Source organism: Candoia aspera, chromosome 12 (assembly GCF_035149785.1).
Source record: "Candoia aspera isolate rCanAsp1 chromosome 12, rCanAsp1.hap2, whole genome shotgun sequence".
Classification (NCBI taxonomy): Eukaryota; Metazoa; Chordata; class Lepidosauria; order Squamata; family Boidae; genus Candoia; species Candoia aspera.
This window is the reverse complement of record NC_086164.1, coordinates 183162-199482: the sequence shown is the minus strand read 5'-3', so window position 1 is coordinate 199482 and position 16321 is coordinate 183162. Positions and strand designations below refer to the sequence as shown.

The following is a 16321-nucleotide window of genomic DNA, read 5'->3' as shown; positions in this document are numbered from 1 at the left end:
TGTGTCCTCGCTGCGCGTTCGGCGGCGGACCGCCAGGGGGCCTCGTGGGGCGTGGAGTTGGGGCGGGCTCTGGGCGGACGCCTGGCCAATGGGGGAATCCCGGCAGCCCCCGCGGCACGCCGGGAGCCGGAGCCGGTGCCGCCGCGATGAGGAGGTGAGCTGGGCGCCGGCCGGGGGTGCGGGGGCTGGGGCGGCCTGGCTTGGCCGGCCTGGGGACCCACCGCTGGCGCCTCGCCGCCTCCGCAGGTGCGGCGTCCGCGGCGGGGAGGAGGCGGCAGTGGAGGAGCTGGAGACCGAGGGCGAGAGGCAGCTGAAGTTGCTGCTGCGCCACCAGCTGGACACGTCGGCGTCGCTCGAGCAGTGAGTGGCCGCGGGGCGCCGGGAGCGGCTCGCCCAGGACCCCGCGCTAAGGCCTAAGAGCTGGGTGCCCGCCGGGGGGCGAACTCGTGGGGCCGACTAGAGGGCCTCGGGTGTAGAGGATCTCGGGTGCCTCGCGTGGAAGGCTCGGAGGGTAAGGCGGCTCCTCATGCAGGTGCGTGGCCAAGCGCCACCGCTTCGCGCCGGCGACCGTGTACCGGCCCTTCGGGGAGGAAGCTGCCGGGGCCCGCACCTTGCCCGAGTTCCGCGCCCTGCAGGAGAGCTGTGGGGAGGCAGCCTCTCTCCAGGAGCTGGGCCTCTCCGACGCCGAGATCCGCCTCTGGAAGAACCAGGCCCAGAAGGTAGTTGGCCGCGGGGGGGCTGGGCTGGGGCGCACCCGGCAGGGGGCTGCGGGGGCGCCGGGGGCCCGCCGGGTGAGGGCGCCGAAGCAACGAGGCTCTGCCGGGGTCCTTCGGTTCGGAGACCGCCCGAGCGCCGCGCTTCTTCAGGCCTGGGTGCTCGGCGGCTCTCCGAGTCGGGTCGGCCTCCTCCCGTCCTTAGCGCAGCGGCGCTTTTGGTCTAGCCGCGTGGCCATCGTGGTGGACGTTTCTCGCCTCCGAAGGGCGAGCCTTTCTTCCGCCTCTCGGCGCACGTTCTTGCTTCCAGCAGCAACAGCTGGCTGCGTACTCCAGGTGGTCCCTCCACCCGCCCCCTTGTCTTTTTAAGGAGTCTCTTGCTCCTTGGGAAGCAGAGACATCTGTGGAAGGCAGCCTCCAGATCCCCATGCTTGGGGAGCGAAAGAGGGGGGCCTCGCCTACTGCTGTTGCTTGCTCACTTTAGGATGCAGGGCTTGGGGCAGCGCCTGAAGCCACCCAGGACAGGATCCAAGCCATCCAGGAAAAGATTGCGGAACGCCAGCGCATCCTCTCCCTGCCACAGCACTTTGCGGGCAGCAAGCCGCTCAGCAGGCGCGAGATGGAGATCGAGAATGCACTCTTCCAGGGAACAGACCGCCATTCCTTCCTGCGGATGTTGTACCGCCAAGGTGGGGTTTCCATCTGGGCTGAGGACTGCCCTAGATTGCAAGGGGTTTGTTCCTCTGTTTTCAAGCTGACTGGCCAGGAACCATCTTTGCCTTTCCTTGTGGTTCAGATGAGGCCTGGCCAAAGGTTGCACCGGAGACGGGCCCAATGGCTCAGCTGGATGTGGTTTATCGGGAGCTCCTGAGCAAACCACTTCCAGGCCAGAGGCTGCCAGAACTGCTCTGGCCTTCCCAGAAGGCGCCTGAATCGTCTTGCCCTGCACCCCCTGCCAGCCCCACAGCAGCTCCGGGCGCCCCAGGGCCTATTGTGGTGACAGAGCCTGTCGCGTGTGTGCCAGAAGAGGAGATTCTCCGGAGCCGCCTTTCCAAGGAAGAAATCTGCAGCATCCCTAGGTTTTCCTCTTACAGCCCAGGGGAGCCAAGCAAGGTAGCCCCCATTGCTCGGCTGGGCTTGGGGGCCTTTGCTCTTCTCTGGGAGCTTCTGGGTGCCTTGCCTGTCATGTCGTGTTGTGCTGCTTGGCTTGGAGACCAGGCCACTGACAGGTTTCCCCACAGATTGGATGGCACTGATGGAATGGAGAGGGTTTGGTTCTTCTGTGGGCACAGAGCCAGGCAAAGGGGGATGAGATCCATTGTGCCCCCTCACCCCCCCGATTGTCCGGGATGATGCGGCTGCACATCCAGCAAGGCCTGGGGGAACCTGCAGGGGCAGAAGAATATAATGGCCCTCAGCCGGGATAGCCTTGTGTGGAGAAAGGAGGAGCTTTCCTGGAGGCTGCCTTGTCCTGCTTCCTTGTTTGCAGGCAGGCACCACAAACAGCTCTTGTTTTGGGGGGGTGGCAGGGGCCACAGCCAGACACCCAGGCTGCTCTTTTTCCCATGTGGGGGCAGGTGCTCTACTTGAAAAATCTGAGCCGCCACACCACGGTGAGGGACCTGCTGCCCTTGTTCTCGCGCTTCCAAGAGCAGGACGGTCCCCCCCTTCATTTCCGCCTGCTGAGCGGGCGCATGAGAGGCCAGGCCTTCCTCACCTTTCCCAGTAAGTAGCTGGGCAAGGCCTCCCAGGTGCCTGGAGCCTCTGCGGGAGGCAGAGGGTGGGGCTGACTGTGCTGGGGTCCCTCCTCCCTCTCCCAACCCTCTTCCTGGATCGCCCGCAGGTGTATTGCAGGCTCAGGAAGCCCTGGAGCTGCTCAACGGGTTCTTCCTGCTGGGGAAGCCACTTGTCATCGAGTTTGGGCGGAGCAGAACACCGTCTCCTGGCCCGGGCTCCAGTCCTGCCCCGGGCCCTGGGATCCACTCTGCGCCAGGGGAGGCTGGTAGCTGGTTGGACAAGTCACGGATCAACAGGGTAGCTTGTTCTGCGGAAGGTGGGGATTGAGTCCCCAGAAGGACCCATTGCCACCGGGGCAAATGCATGGCACTGTTGCTTCTGCGTGCAGAGGGGGACTGCCTGCCTGCAGGGAGCAGGAAAGAAAAGCCGTTCTGTCAGACTGTGGGAGCTGCCGTTTTTCTCTGGAAGCTGGCTACACAGCACAGCAACGTATTTTCTAAAAATGAAGCTTCTCTATTTCCCCCCTGCCCCCCCCCGAACTCTTCTATCGCAGGAAACCAGGATTTTGTTAAGGCAGTAGTTAGCAAGAAGCTTTGTTGCCCTTTCCTCAATTTATTCACATAAAATTTGTGGATGCTAATTGGCTCTGGCTCCTTTGTTCGGACTCCTCCTTTCCCACTGGTGCTTCAATGCATTCTGGGCAGCGTGTTCAGTCGGCGTGAGCAAGTGTTCCTGGGGGGGGGGGGGCTTGCTCCGCGTTCGCCGAGGCAGCCTTTCTCTTCTAGGGGCCGGGATAAATCCCTTCCTTCAGCCTGTTTCGAGCAGCTGAAGAGCCATCAGATGGGCTCTTCTGCAATGCAGTTAGTGCTCACTGGGAGCCAAAGGCGCTTTGTTTCAGGTAGGGCTGCTAACCATCGGCCGGGCCTCCAGAGTGCCAAATGGGTTCTTGGCCCCAGCGCTGCAAGTAGTGACCCTTGGGGAGAGGGGTGGGAACCCAAGGCTCTCTGAGAAGCAGAGCCTCCTGTTAGGGGTTGGAGCTCAGCTTCCCCCCAGTTGAGGGGGGCAGGAGGGCAGGGGCTCTAGTCACCCTTTGCAGCCTGAGTATCTCTAGAAGATCTGGTGATGACCGGGTGAAGGGGGCCTGTTAGTGGTGGGGGCAGAACTGGCAGGAAGGCCCAGGGTCTCTCCTCCCACCCACGCAGCAGGGCCAGAGGAAGGAGCCCAGCCTGCTGCCCCTTTTCTCAAGCCTGCAGCTTTGGGCTCCTTTCAAATACCATTCCCCCAGACCAGAATCTGTTCTTGGGGGAAGAACCCTGAGCTGCTTGAGGCTGCCCTCTGCCACCATCCCAGGGAAAGTCTACCAGGGAAGCCGGGGTGGTGGTGGTGGTGGCTTAGCAGCAAATCTGGCTGAAGCCGGCATGGCGGGCACTTCCACCTCTTTCTTTTCCCCACCCAGCTGGTTTGTTTTTGGGCAGCCTGCCCTGACAGAGGGACCCCTGGGCTGTCTGTCTGTGCATGCTCCTCTGAGGTAGGGGGGAGAGAAAGCGAGGGTGGTGAAAGGCAGGCAGTGTGAGCTGAGCCACTCCCTTTCCACGCACGCGTGTGCACACACACACACCCACGGGAGGACTGTTGAGAAACAGGCTCCTCTGGGTCGGGGGGGGTGGCCTGGGGAGCAGCAGTTTCAGCTGAATACGCCTCTTAGGGTCCCTACAGCGAGCTCTTGCCTGGTTGAGGGAGAGAAGCAGCAGCCATTAGTGTGCGGAGGCTCATTTAGCAGGTGCCACTCTCTGGTGGCCCTGATGTGCTCCCCTTTCTGAAGGTTCCCCCCTTGTGTGGAGTGGGGTGGTGCAGAAGCTCTCTGGCCTGCTTTCTGCAGTGTCCTCTTACAGGGGGTCTGCCACTTCCACCATCTGTGTCCTGCTCTAAATTACCTCTGTTTGCTTTCTTCTCTGGATCACAGGGATCTGGTGGTCCCACCTTGGTCAGCAAAGGAGTGCAGGGTATCCCTTTTTATTTTTGTTCTTGTTCCAGATGTGTCTGGCTCCTTGGGCGGCAGTAGGGAAGAAGTTATGGGCCCCCTGGCTGGGATTGCTCAGCAGGAAAGGCATTAAATTGAGAGCCAAGGGATAGGGAGGCCCCTTTGACCTGTCCCGCCTTGCACAGAACCTGCTGGGTGTGAATCTGCCCAGACAGCCTTCTTCACACCTGGGATTTTGTTAAGGTTGTCACGTGCTGAGTTGTTCCAAGGAGCAATCAGTCTGGCGAGGTGGGTGGGGGGAGAGGGAATGTCAAAAGTTCCTTGAACTGGGGGGCCATTTCCCCCTGCAGGGTGGGGAGCGGGAAGAACGCCTTAGTCAGCTATTACCAGGGAAATAGCTTTAATGGTTGGCAAAGGTGAATGGTGGCATGCAGTGGTGCATTAATCAACAGGTTTCTTTTTTCCAAACTCTCCTCCACGCCTTGCCTTTGTAAGCTGTCAAAGCCTGGTCCGCTGGACATGCAGCTGCTTTGAAAGGGGCTCAGCAGTGGTCCCCAACTCCTAATCTTGGGCCAGAACAAGGCGGGTGAAACTGCTTCCACAAGCCCAGCTCTTGCCTCAGTCAAAGGTGAGCTAGACCAGGGGTGCCAGCCTAGCCCCCAGAGGAGGCGGCATCGCCTATAGCTTGGCTTGCTCATTTGCCCAAGGGTGCTGAGCCTCCATCACTGGCATGGCTAGGAGAAAGGAAAAGGAACGCTGCTGTTTGTGTTTTTCATTGGAAGTTACCCCTGTCATGGCTTGCAAGTGTTACGCAGAGCTACACACCCACCCACCCCTCAATTCACAGGAAAAAGGCATGAAGATTTTCCCTTGTGCTGAACGTCTCTTGGCTCCAAATTCGGTCATGACATGTCACCATTCAGGGACACCCGTGTGCCTGGGCCATATCCATGGATGTTTCACAATTTTCTAGATGACTGCCCTGAAGCCTTGCAAGGGGAGGTGGCCAGTGCTGGCCCCCCAACCTGGGGGTGGCCTGGGCTTGCACCTTCAAAGCAGCACATTTAGGGTTAGGGTTAGAGCTCCTAGGCTGCTGCAGCTAGAAAGGGCCTGGCTAGTACACCATTCTGCCCCCTCCCCTGCCCCAGCCTCCTGCTGTTCTTGGTTCAGCTGTAAAGATGCCACATCCTGCTTGTACATGGCCCTGCAAGGGACAGGACCTTGCCGGGATGAGCTCCATTCCATTGCTTAGCTGCCATTCGTGTCGCCCCCCACCCCCTGGGCTCTTTAGCCAACCCTTTCTTGGACAGCCGCCTTGTCTTCAGATGCAAAGGGATTTGTTGGACCTTGATTTCTGCATACCTTGAGCTCTTCCTGAGTGGCGCTGTTAGCTCGTGTCTCACTTGCTTCGGTATGACCACTTCCTTACCCCCAGCCACACCCTCAGAAAGCACCCTCATTTCTTTACCACCTGCTCACTTCTGGGAATCCTCGCAGTGTTGCTTCATCTCCCCTTTTCCTTCAAGCAAAGCATTTGCTGGATTCCCAAGTACTCTAGTATCAGCCTCTTTGGGGGGTTTTAGTTTCTCCATGCCTCCCTCTAGGTGACTGACACTGTACGTGGGGAAACAGTGAGTCAGGCCTCCATCTTCCCTTGCCAGCTCACCTTCACATGTTGCCTTCCCTCCCATCAGCCCATCCAGCCCCACCAGTCTTCCTTCCCAAAGCATTAGCTCTTCATCTGAGAATAGATGTATTTTTAGGAGGATAATTTCACACTGAAAGCTCACACTGAACACTTTCACATCCAGTTTAGAAATCAATACTCTAGAGCATTGACTGCAGCCAGGAAATCAGAAGACGTTTAATCCTTGGGAGAAGAGCAATGAAAAATCTTGATAAAATAGTTAAGAGCAGAGACATCACACTGACAACAAAGGTCCGCATAGTCAAAGCAATGATATTCCCTGTAGTAACATATGGCTGCGAGAGCTGGACCATAAGGAAGGCTGAGCGAAGGAAGATCGATGCTTTTGAACTGTGGTGTTGGAGGAGAATCCTGAGAGTGCCTTGGACTGCAAGAAGATCAAACCAGTCCATCCTCCAGGAAATAAAGCCAGACTGCTCACTTGAGGGAACGATATTAAAGGCAAAACTGAAATCGTTTGGCCACATAATGAGAAGACAGGACACCCTGGAGAAGATGCTGATGCTGGGGAGAGTGGAGGGCAAAAGGAAGAGGGGCCGACCCAGGGCAAGATGGATAGATGATATTCTAGAGGTGACGGACTTGTCCTTGGCGGAGCCAGGGGTGGTGACGACTGACAGGAAGCTCTGGCATGGGCTGGTCCATGAAGTCACGAAGAGTCGGAAGTGACTGAACGAATAAACAACAAAAAAAAGAGCATTGCTAAATAGACCAGCAGGGACACAAACTCTGGTGCCAACGAATTGTTGACTGAGTGAGAACTGCAGCAGTTCTGGAGCAGGAGGTAGAACAACTGGTCAGCCTTGGGCACATTTTGCTGGCCACAAAACAATTCCTTGGAAAGGGCCAGAAGCATTTGGGGATCCCAATCATCTTGTTTCCATGGCATCCAGTTCAGAAGGAACCGGTCTCTCTGCTGGGGGTTATTCTTTCCCAGCGGCCCAGACACAGTTCCGCCTCCTTCCTTTGCCCTTGTGTGTCAGTGACACTGCTGAGCCCCTCTGGCGCCCAAGGAGCAGAGGGCTTCCTTGAGCCAGGAGCATTCGGGATGGGCAGGCAGGTGGAGCAGAACTTTGATCCTGGAGCAGGCATAGCAGACATTTGCTGTGGAGCCCTTTAATCTGCCAAGGCCAGCATGTACCCACCCACGGACAGCTGGCGCATGCTGGCTTCTTCAAAGCCAGGAGCTGAAACAGACACTGTGAGGCCCAAACAAGGGTTCTTGCTGGGGGCACCTGGCCATCCCGTTGGAAACTTGCCCTGGCAGGAGAGGGCAGGGGGCTCTCGACTTCTCCTGGAGGAAGCATCCAGCCTCAGTTGCCCTGGGATACATAAGCCCAGGCATTCTTGGTTCTGTTCTGTCATCAGCCTCTTGGCCTCGGCTCCAACAGCTCTGTTTTTTTTTTCTGCTCCCTTGTCAAGGACTTGCAGATTTCTCCCAGAAATGGTGCCTATTTTCCCAGAGCGCTCAGCTATGTCCTTTCTCTCCCCCTGCCCCATATCCTTAAGGCCGTTTCCCCCTCTGGGGCTATTGTGCCAGAATGTTCAAGAGTCCTATGGAACCAGGCAGGGGAGAGCAGCAGGATTTGAGAGGCACCCGAGAGACCCAGCAAGCACCTGGGATGACTGCAGATTGATCTCTGTTGCCATGAAGACTTCAGGCATTTTGTGTGGTCTTTTAGCAGGAGGAGGGTCTTCAGAGAAACGCAGCCCTGAGGGCCTTTAAGAAGCTGCAGCCAGCAGCCAGTTGACTAGTAACGCCCCTGGCAATACCAACTTGGATCAGGAAGGGATGGGGCTGGAGTGCTGGGGATAAAAGAAAGGCTGTGGAAAGAGTAAGCCCATCTATTTCTCTGCTTACCTGCTCAGTGCATCCAGGTGAGCCAGAGGACACTGCACAGGTGTTCACAAGCAGCCAGCCCCTGCTACACATAGCCAGTCTGGTGGTATGCGTTGGTCTTGGGAGACACGACGGGTGGTGGGGAGCTCCTGTCCACCACGGTCCGTGAACGGTAAGGGTGGAAAGAGGCTGCTTGTGAGTCTCGAGGTGGGCAGGAGGCACAGAGGATGGCTCCCCCAGCAAAGGAGACCAAGGAGGAGAGGATGCCCAGATACAAGGCTTCCCCAATCTCGTATTTCATGCTGTCCGGCACAACAGGGTTGTAGAAGTCCTGAAGGATTGCATGGATGTTCCATACAATGGGGATGAAATTGAGCAACCCCCCCAGGACAAAAGCCACCCCACCCAGAACAGCCACTTTGTCCTTTGCCGGGGAGCCCTGAGAGAACACCGTGCATCTCATCCCTGCAACAGAGATGACTGAGGCCAGTAAAGACACTGCAACAGACGTGGCCATCATGGCTTGGGCTACCTGCAGATCGGTGGGCAGGCTGAGCAGAGAGCTGTAGATGTCGCATTGTGTGATGCCAGTGCTCTGGGTTGCGCACTCCATCCAGAGGCCTTTGGAGAACCCGATGGCCGTGACGATGCTGGAGCCGATGTAGGAGCTGGTCCTCCAGCTGGGCAGCAGTGTGGCTACCAGGGCACCTAGCAAGCCCAGCAGCCCCAAAATGTAGCCTGCCAGCTGGAGCCCGACTGATACCATGCTTGCTCACCTCTGCCCGCCAGTGCCTCCTTGCTCTCTGTGCCCTTCCCCGTGCCGGTCAACTGGAGGTTGGAGAAAACGTTGTCTAGAAGAACTTGAAAGGAAACCATCCTGGATTAATTATTAGCTCCAGAAAAAAAGGCCAAATGCCCTTTGCCCACCCCCTTATCTGTAGAAATTACGTCCTGAAACGTAAGAGAATGATCAGTTATGATAAATAGGACAAAGGGGGAACATCTGCTTCTTTTAGCAATCACTGGTTTAAGAAAAAATTCTTAAAGGCTGCTTGATAAGAAACAGCTGCTTGGTTCTCAGAGGAAGCAGCAGCACCTAACAAATGCTGCCCCGCTTGGGGGTGGGGGTGGCACTCAGCCCCTTCCAAGGCACTTCTGGAGGACGGAAGGCTCTGTGGCTGAATTTTCTATTTCAGTTTTTATACATGGCTTTGCTATACATTTTGGACATTTGTACAGAAAAATAGAGTTAATCGATCTTGATTTTTAAAAATCCTTCGCAAAAAGAGAAGTGACAGAAGAGTGAGGAGCTCACGCCCCACAGGCGGGTGGGGGAGACTACCGCCGGCAGCCCCTGGTGGGGAGAGACGGAGAGTTTTCTTGATTAAGACACTCGGCTACGGCATTTTTTCTCTTCGGTCCAGACTGGTGGATAATTCTCCTTCCGAGGCTGTGCTTAACTGCTTCTGGCCAGCCAGACCTGAGTTCAGTTGGGGAGCAGTGAGAACGGGGGAGCTTCACCAGCTGAACCAAATTCCCTGCCGCCGCCGCCTCCTGGTGAAAAACGGGATTTTCCTTGCCAATCGCCCCACCCGTTGGAAATGGGGTTTGGCTTCCATGCTACCCTCCCACTGCAGGCCTGCCTGCACCGATTGACAGCGGGGTTGTGTGTGTGTGTGTGTCCAATTGTACTCAGAGATGTCCACATGTAATCTCCATCTTTGGTGCAAAAGCAAAATATTTCCCGCAGCTGCCAGCCCGTTGTAACTAGGAGCAGCAGAAGCAGCTTTTCTCGGTGGGAGAGGCTGAAAGGAGCCGAAGCGGCTGTTGCGGGCGGGGGTGGTGGTGGCTGGGCGAGGCGGTGTTCCCTGCGCCCCTCCAGGCCAGCCTCGGAAGGCCACTCAGGCAGGGTCTTCACACCTGGGGTGATAAGCAGCTGCCCTGCTGGCCCATTCCTTTGGCAGCGCCACTCTGGTACTCGCCCAACAGGAACTGCTCGGGGCGGGTTCTGTGACAGACAGGAGAGTAACTCAGGGCGGTACAACCGCAGCACTGGAGACAAAAGCAGGACTTTGAGGTTCTGCGCAAGGGCTGGAGCGCTAGCCCATTTTATTAGCGGACTCCCGCCGCGTCCTTCGGAAGCCCTGTATTTTATTGTAAACTGCCCAGAGTCCCCCGTTGGGGGGAGATGGGCGGTGATATAAATTTAATTAAATTTAAAAAATTAAAAAAAAATTCGCCTGTCTCCCCTGCGCGTGGGTGGCCGTCATTGGGTCAGCTGGGTGACTGTGGCCTCGAAAGCGAACGCCATCGGAGAGCTAACGCGGTTCGAGGAAGGGCAAGGAGGAGGAAGGCATTTTGCTGGCAAGGGAACTGCAGCGCTGCGACGAAGGCAGACTAGCGGAACGATAAGAAGGTGCGTCCAAAGCCAGTTCGGTTTGCGACCGAGACAATTTCTCTTAGCCTTCAGTCGCAGTAAAAGCAGGCGAAAAGGCTGGAAGAGCGGCCAAGGTTTCGGCGCAGAGGCCGGCCTGTCTGCAGGCTTCTCTCCCACTGCTTTTGAACTGGGCCGGGCTTCCCCCCGCGGGGGGAGGGGCACACTGGCTGCAATCCAACTGGCCTCCCCAGGAATATGACTGAGCGGGGCTGCACTGAGGACAAGTGAGGAGCTGGCGCCGTCCTGGCACCCACTCAGGCACGTCACAAAGGTTGTCCTTGTGGGGCATCCCTTGCCAAGGTTGGTCCCTCAACTCCCCTAAGGCCCCTGGCGGGACTTCTGCTCCTCCTCCTTCCAGCAAGGAGCCCTGCTGAGGGGAGGAGCACGGCTGCCCCTCCTCTGGCTTCGGGCAGCCTCTGCCCGCGTGGCCTTCGATAGAGTGCGTTTGGCCCTAGGCTGGTAAGAGCACGCAGGGGCCCCAGGGCCGCCCAGTCCATCACCTAGACTACCCCGTAAGGCCCGTGCGGAACTTCCCAAGCCCTGGGATAGCGGTCAGCAAGGGAACCGCTCCCGGTCAGCTCGCCCCTGAGGTCCCCCGCCAAGAGGGACGAGCTGGTCGTCCAGCGGGAACCCGTTTACTCCCAAGCTTTGCCTGCCTGACGGCGCCGCTTTTACTGATTGGAGGGCTATGCTCAGCAAAATGCCCCCGCCCCCCGTCTTCTTTCGCTGAGGGCCGGCGCGCCTGCCTGCTTTGCGCGGGAGTGCTCCTTCCCGGAGAAGGCTCACTACGGAACGGGACAGCCTGCGCCTCGCAAGCCGGGGACCTGCACCCGACCTCCGTCAGCGGTTCTCCTTCCCGCGGCGTCCTGAGGGAAGCCATCCTGCGCCCTCGCCCTGAAAGAGGGAGATCTCCGGGGATCGGGGCGCAGAACGTCCCTTTCGCGTTCAGCCCCACGCTGGCCACCGGGGAGACTTTTGCGCCCCTGGACCACATTTCCCAGACGCCCGAGCGACCATTAAAGGCACCTTTAGCCCACACATGTTATTTCCCGTTTGGAGGATGGATTGGCGGCGGCCCGCCTCCAGCTTGCTGGACCGGCGATTAGATGCAGCGGCGGCCAGGGTCCGTCTTGGGCGGTGGTCCATGCGAGCTCCGCCCTCGAGGGCGTGGCTGCCCAGGGCTCGCGGCAGGCCCCGCCCCTTAGCTCCTCCGACGGGCCGCGGCTGCTAGCTGCCCCGCCGAGCTTCTGCAGGACCCGTCGGATCGCCACCGCATGGGAGGGTGGCCGCGGCATAAGGACGCGCCACCGGTGGGCTCAGGTGCCGTCTAGGAGAATTTAATGGAGAACGCGGCAGGGTGGCTGCCTGGGCGCTGCACCTCCCGCTCCTAGCACCGGCGGCGAAGCAGGCTACGTCCTTCCGAAGGCGTTCTCGACTTCTCCGGCAGAAACCAGGAATCCCAGGCGGATCCGTGGAATCCCGCGGTCCAGGCGAGGGGGCGCGCTCTGGCAGGCCCTGTACCCGTGGGTGACCCCGATGCCTGGGGATGGCGCGTATGACATCAGCTGCATTCTGCCCTCGCTGCATCCCGTTCGCCGCCTGTTGCCATGAAAACCTCCTCCCCGACGGCAGAGGTAGGGGATCGGGTTCCTCGGGGGGCTCCGTGCCCACAAAGAAGGGCTTCTCTCTCTGGCAAATGCGGTGGGGGGCGGCGGTGTGTGGAACGGTTGCTCTGGCCGGCTTGCCTGCTGCTCCCTCCGACTGCAGAAACTCCTCCCCCGCCCCCCCCCCCCCGCGCGAGTTGGGGACCAGACCACCTCTGAGATCGCTGTTCCTATCGCCCATTCTCAGCAAAACTCTTACTCCCCCGCGCAGCCTTGATTGCCTGCAAGCGAAACTGCAGGGAGAGGGTGCCTGAGAGATGGGGAGTGGGGGATTGGCTCACTGGTTGCGACGTTTGTCACTGAAACGCGGATCACATTTGGACTATGGGATTGCCACTCCCCTCCTTGCGCAGAAGCCCTGCATTGTGCAAGGTGGGGGGGGGGGGATGCCACTTCTCTTCCATCATCTGATATAGAACACCCATGCAGGGATCTGCCTTCAGTCCCGTCTCGCCACCCCGCCCCAGCATATCTGTAGATGTTCCTGGAATAAATGCTGCAGACATGGACTCTCATGCTTTTCCATCATAGTTACTCTGTGGGGGCATCGTCTGGACTTCCTGCAGACAATAAGGGCAGCTGCTGGGTGGGCCTGGGCAACTGGACCTCCAGAACCTTCCTTGCCCCTCAGACATGGAGGAAGGGAAGAAGAGTCAGAGAATTAACTTGAAGGTTTTTAACTGGTTTGCTCTCTTCCCAACAGTTGGCCAAGACCCTTAACTAACAGGGTGAAGAGCTAACATGGCAAGTAAGTGAATTTTCTGCCCAAGGGGAGAGGCATGTTTTACATCCATCCTGTGGGGGGGGGGGGGTAGCAAAGGCAAGTTGTCACCTTTCGCCACACATGGCTGGTTGGGTTTGTTCCACGTTCTAAAACTGGCTTAATGGATCCAGGGCTCTCATCTTAAAAATGCAATTAGGAGGGGGAGGAAGCTGCTCTTGGGTTGGCTCAGACCTAGTGGGAAGTTGGGGAGGAGTCTTGGGGGTGTTTTGTCCATCCCTGGAACAGCCCTGCTCTGAGGTTACCTTTGCAGGAGGGGCCTACTCACCCTTGCCTGTGGGTCATCCTTGCCTTCTCCTAACTGCGTGCCAGGTAGCCTTTTAAAATGCCACCTCTTTATGGTGTTGCCTCCATCTCATCCCCAGCCCACAGCTGAGGCAGACTGAAGTTCCTTTTCGCTGTCCCAGTTTTCAGTAGCGCCTTCCCTCTTCGCCCAACACAGCTTGTGTGAACATGGCTGCAGATGCTTCATCAACTGGTCAAGTGAATTGGGCTATTTGACATGTGGCTAAAGCAGCCCCTCTAAGCCCCAGCCCACCCCAGCCCAGTCTTGCCCCATCACAGGTTAAGGAGAATGAGTGGTGCTTGCTTCCCCTGCCACTGGAAATGTTTGGTGGGAGGGGGCATGAAGCCAGGGGGAACCCCACCCCCCACCTGTTGCTTTCCTCAACTTGTTCTGCAGCAAAGCAGCAAGGCCTCCACCCCTGGGGAAGACTGGGAACTGGCAGGGAGGTCAGAGCCATGGATGCTGAGAGACATTACTGCCAGTTCCTGGGATGGAGGGTTGCCCGCTCAGGGGGCCATGCCTGTGCCTGTCTTTCAGCCTTCCTCACAGCCCCCAAAGCCCATTCTGTCCTGAAGCGCTTCCCACAGGCCAATGGCTTCCTGGAAGAATTCCTCCAGGGCACCATTGAGTGTGAGTGCGTGGAAGAGGTCTGTAGCTATGAGGAGGTCAAGGAGGTGTTGGTGGGTCTGGGAGAGAGGAGACGGTAGGTGGGTCTGGGAGAGAGTGGCAGGGTGGGATCCCATGTCTTCAGCTGGCATTTCACCACTTTACTTGAGAGGGGTGGTGTGAATCCACCCAGGTGAGGGCTTCAGCTACCGAGGGGGCAGCTGGCAGGTTAGGTGCTCAGTGGTTGTCTGGGTGTGCAGCAACAACATTTCTTCCATGCAGTGTATGAAAGGGCTCATTATTCACTGCACAGGAACAGAAATAAAGCCCCTGTCTTCATCGGGTCAAAGAGTGAGGGGTGGGCAGGTGGGCAAGAGGAGAAATTTTGCATGAGAAAAACAGAATGAGCTAATAGTTGGGGGAATGGAAAACAAAGGACCTGTAAGCCACTGAAGGCCCAGAGAAAAAGTGTGCATTTTAAGTTAGAGGGATAAGTATGTTGGACAGTCTTGTTTTAGTGATTTCTCCAGATGGGGCCATTGGTGCTGACTCCAAGTGACGGGACTGAGTGATTGCGCAGTGGGGCTGTGCAGGATCTTGCTCTGTGGGGTATCAGCTACCTTATGAAAGTCTCTGACTCAGGGCAGTTGCTTGGCTCCTGGTGCATGGTCCCAAATCCTTGCACAACCTGGGAGCTAACCCCTCCCAGGGGGGTTAAGAGAGGAGGATGAAGGGTTGCTGACTGGTCTTTCCCACCCCAACAGATGGAGTTCTGGAAGGGCTACTCTGTCAAAGATGCCTCAGATGGGACAGACCGCTCAGACATCATGTACTTGGTGGTGCCCCTGCTAGGTGTGGCTTTGCTTATTGTCATCAGCCTCTTCATCATCTGGCGCTGCCAGCTGCAGAAAGTCATGTGCCACCGGCCCTCCTACCCTCAGAATAGGTGCTTGGCCAGCCGAGCAGCTTGCAGCTTGCCCAGGGTGATGGTGTACTGGGAGGCTTCTCCCAGCCAGGATGAAGCCCACAGCCAGCGGGACCCGAGCAGCAGAGGGGCTGACGATGGTGAGTGGGGGCAGGGGTCACCCAGTCAACTGGCCAGGACACTTGGTGACCCAGACCACGTGGCTCCAGTCCTGTCTAGACTGTGTACTGCCACTCCACCCCCCTCGTATGAAGAAGTGATGGGGCAGCCTGACTGTGGTGGCAGCAGCAGCACAGAGGAGCCCACCTTGTCCTACAGTGACCCACCACCCAAATATGAGGAGATTATGAGTCCCCTTCGCATCCCTGGGAAGTAATGGCCCCCCAGATGCTCTCGGCCAGGTGATGCTCTCACAGAAAAGCCTTATCCTCCATCCTCACCAAGTGCTCCAGAGGTGGCCGGTGCTACCCACACCCTTCACCCCTTCTGCTGGGATGTTACAGGACCCTTGGCTTGAATGGTTCTGGTTGCTGAACTGTCAGGGAAAGCAAGGCTGGACTGTGCCCCAGGGGTCCCCGGGGGTTTTAGGGGAAGCCTGCTGAACAGCTGTTTGGGTGGTTCCACAGGAAGGAGGCTGGGCCCTACCACACCCCCAGCCTGCAGCAAGGAGAGGCTGCCGCAGCTTCTAGGATGGGGCATTCAGGGCCTTTGATTCCCACCCTTTGAACTCACTTCCGGCAAGTGTTTGGCTGTCACCAGCACTGATGGCAGATAGGGTGGGGTGGGAGCTGTACCGCTCTTTCTGCCCACCTGGGATGGTTCTGGTATGGTAGGGAGGAGGAGGGTAGATATTCCTTATTGGGATGTGCCTGACCTGGGAAAATGTCACCACTTCTTTTCTGCGTGGTCACTTTCTCTTTCTACCCAGCACTGCTTTGTCCAACCAAGGGAGGGTGGAGGGAAGAAAGCCCACCTCCGCGTTTGCTGTCCCTGTGGAATGTTTTCTTTGTCTATGGATTCAGCCCTTGTTTGCAGCCTCCTTCTCCAAAGACAAGTAGTCCAAAGCAAAACTGAATCACTGTATTCACAAAACCAATGCGTTGATGTTTGCCATTTTCTGAGGTACTTGTTGCACTGGTAGGGTGTGTGTCTGTGTCTCCATGTCCATATGGAGGACAGAGAAGAAGGATTTAGCTCTTCTTTGTCTCTCTTGCCTGCTGGAAGGCACAAGGTCCTGCTCTTTCCCCTTCGCTGTCTTGTGAGGCTTTATCTCCCTCCCTCCCTTCTGGAAATACGTTTTCTAGGCCTCCAAGCTCATCCCACTGGGCCCGTCTGTGTCTTCCTTTCCTTGAGGCTGTGTGAAAGTAGACATTGGGAGCAACCCCCTGCCGGGGAAGACTCTGGAGGGACATCTCTGTAAGGACCCCCATCCCCCTGCAACAGCGCTTCTCCCCCAGGCGGGATTCACGCCCGGCTGGAGGTCACCTGCATGGAACGTTCTGCCCCAGTGGTAGAACACTTTCCCTTCTCCAGGGCCCTTTCCCTGCTGAGTTGGAGGACATCCTGCTCATCCCTGGCCTTTGGTGCTTGGTGTCTCCTATAACCTTGGCTGCCGTCCATGTGGCCCTTGTCCTCTCACTGGG

General features: G+C 57.7%; 3 protein-coding genes across 5 annotated transcripts; 2 read left to right on the top strand and 1 right to left on the bottom strand.

Moving 5' to 3' along the window:
* The first annotated feature begins 84 nt into the window (after positions 1-84).
* Positions 85-2861, top strand: RBM41 (RNA binding motif protein 41). Of its 3 annotated transcripts, none has more exons than XM_063313294.1 (7): positions 132-154; positions 247-360; positions 533-719; positions 1198-1402; positions 1510-1826; positions 2291-2438; positions 2557-2861. In XM_063313294.1, exons 1-7 carry the CDS (start codon positions 147-149, stop codon positions 2775-2777), a joined length of 1200 nt encoding a protein of 399 aa, XP_063169364.1. In that variant the 5' UTR covers positions 132-146; the 3' UTR covers positions 2778-2861. The 3 variants fall into 3 exon arrangements, with proteins under 3 accessions (XP_063169366.1, XP_063169364.1, XP_063169365.1); XM_063313295.1 differs by having other exon boundaries at positions 2568-2820; XM_063313296.1 differs by lacking the exon at positions 533-719 and having other exon boundaries at positions 85-154; positions 2557-2854.
* Positions 2862-6171: 3310 nt separating this feature from the next.
* Positions 6172-8810, bottom strand: CLDN2 (claudin 2). The gene is made up of 2 exons (XM_063313597.1): positions 8001-8810; positions 6172-6808 (listed from the first exon to the last, which is right to left on the bottom strand). The coding sequence occupies exon 1, from the start codon at positions 8743-8745 to the stop codon at positions 8065-8067; it is 681 nt and encodes a 226-aa protein (XP_063169667.1). The 5' UTR covers positions 8746-8810; the 3' UTR covers positions 6172-6808; positions 8001-8064.
* Positions 8811-13506: 4696 nt separating this feature from the next.
* PRRG3 (proline rich and Gla domain 3) lies at positions 13507-15830 on the top strand. The gene is given in 2 exon segments (XM_063313811.1): positions 13507-13854; positions 14518-15830. Coding segments are annotated over 2 exon segments (789 nt in total). The 5' UTR covers positions 13507-13602; the 3' UTR covers positions 15055-15830.
* Positions 15831-16321: the final 491 nt, after the last annotated feature.

What these genes read in the sequence shown, in the direction of transcription:
- RBM41 (XM_063313294.1), top strand. An exon ending in ACGTCGGCGTCGCTCGAGCA is followed by an intron (nt 361 to 532) that starts GTGAGTGGCCGC and finishes CTCCTCATGCAG; the next exon opens with GTGCGTGGCCAAGCGCCACC. An exon ending in GGAAGAACCAGGCCCAGAAG is followed by an intron (nt 720 to 1,197) that starts GTAGTTGGCCGC and finishes TGCTCACTTTAG; the next exon opens with GATGCAGGGCTTGGGGCAGC.
- CLDN2 (XM_063313597.1), bottom strand. Translation starts at nt 8,745, where the DNA reads ATGGTATCAGTCGGGCTCCAGCTGGCAGGCTACATTTTGGGGCTGCTG.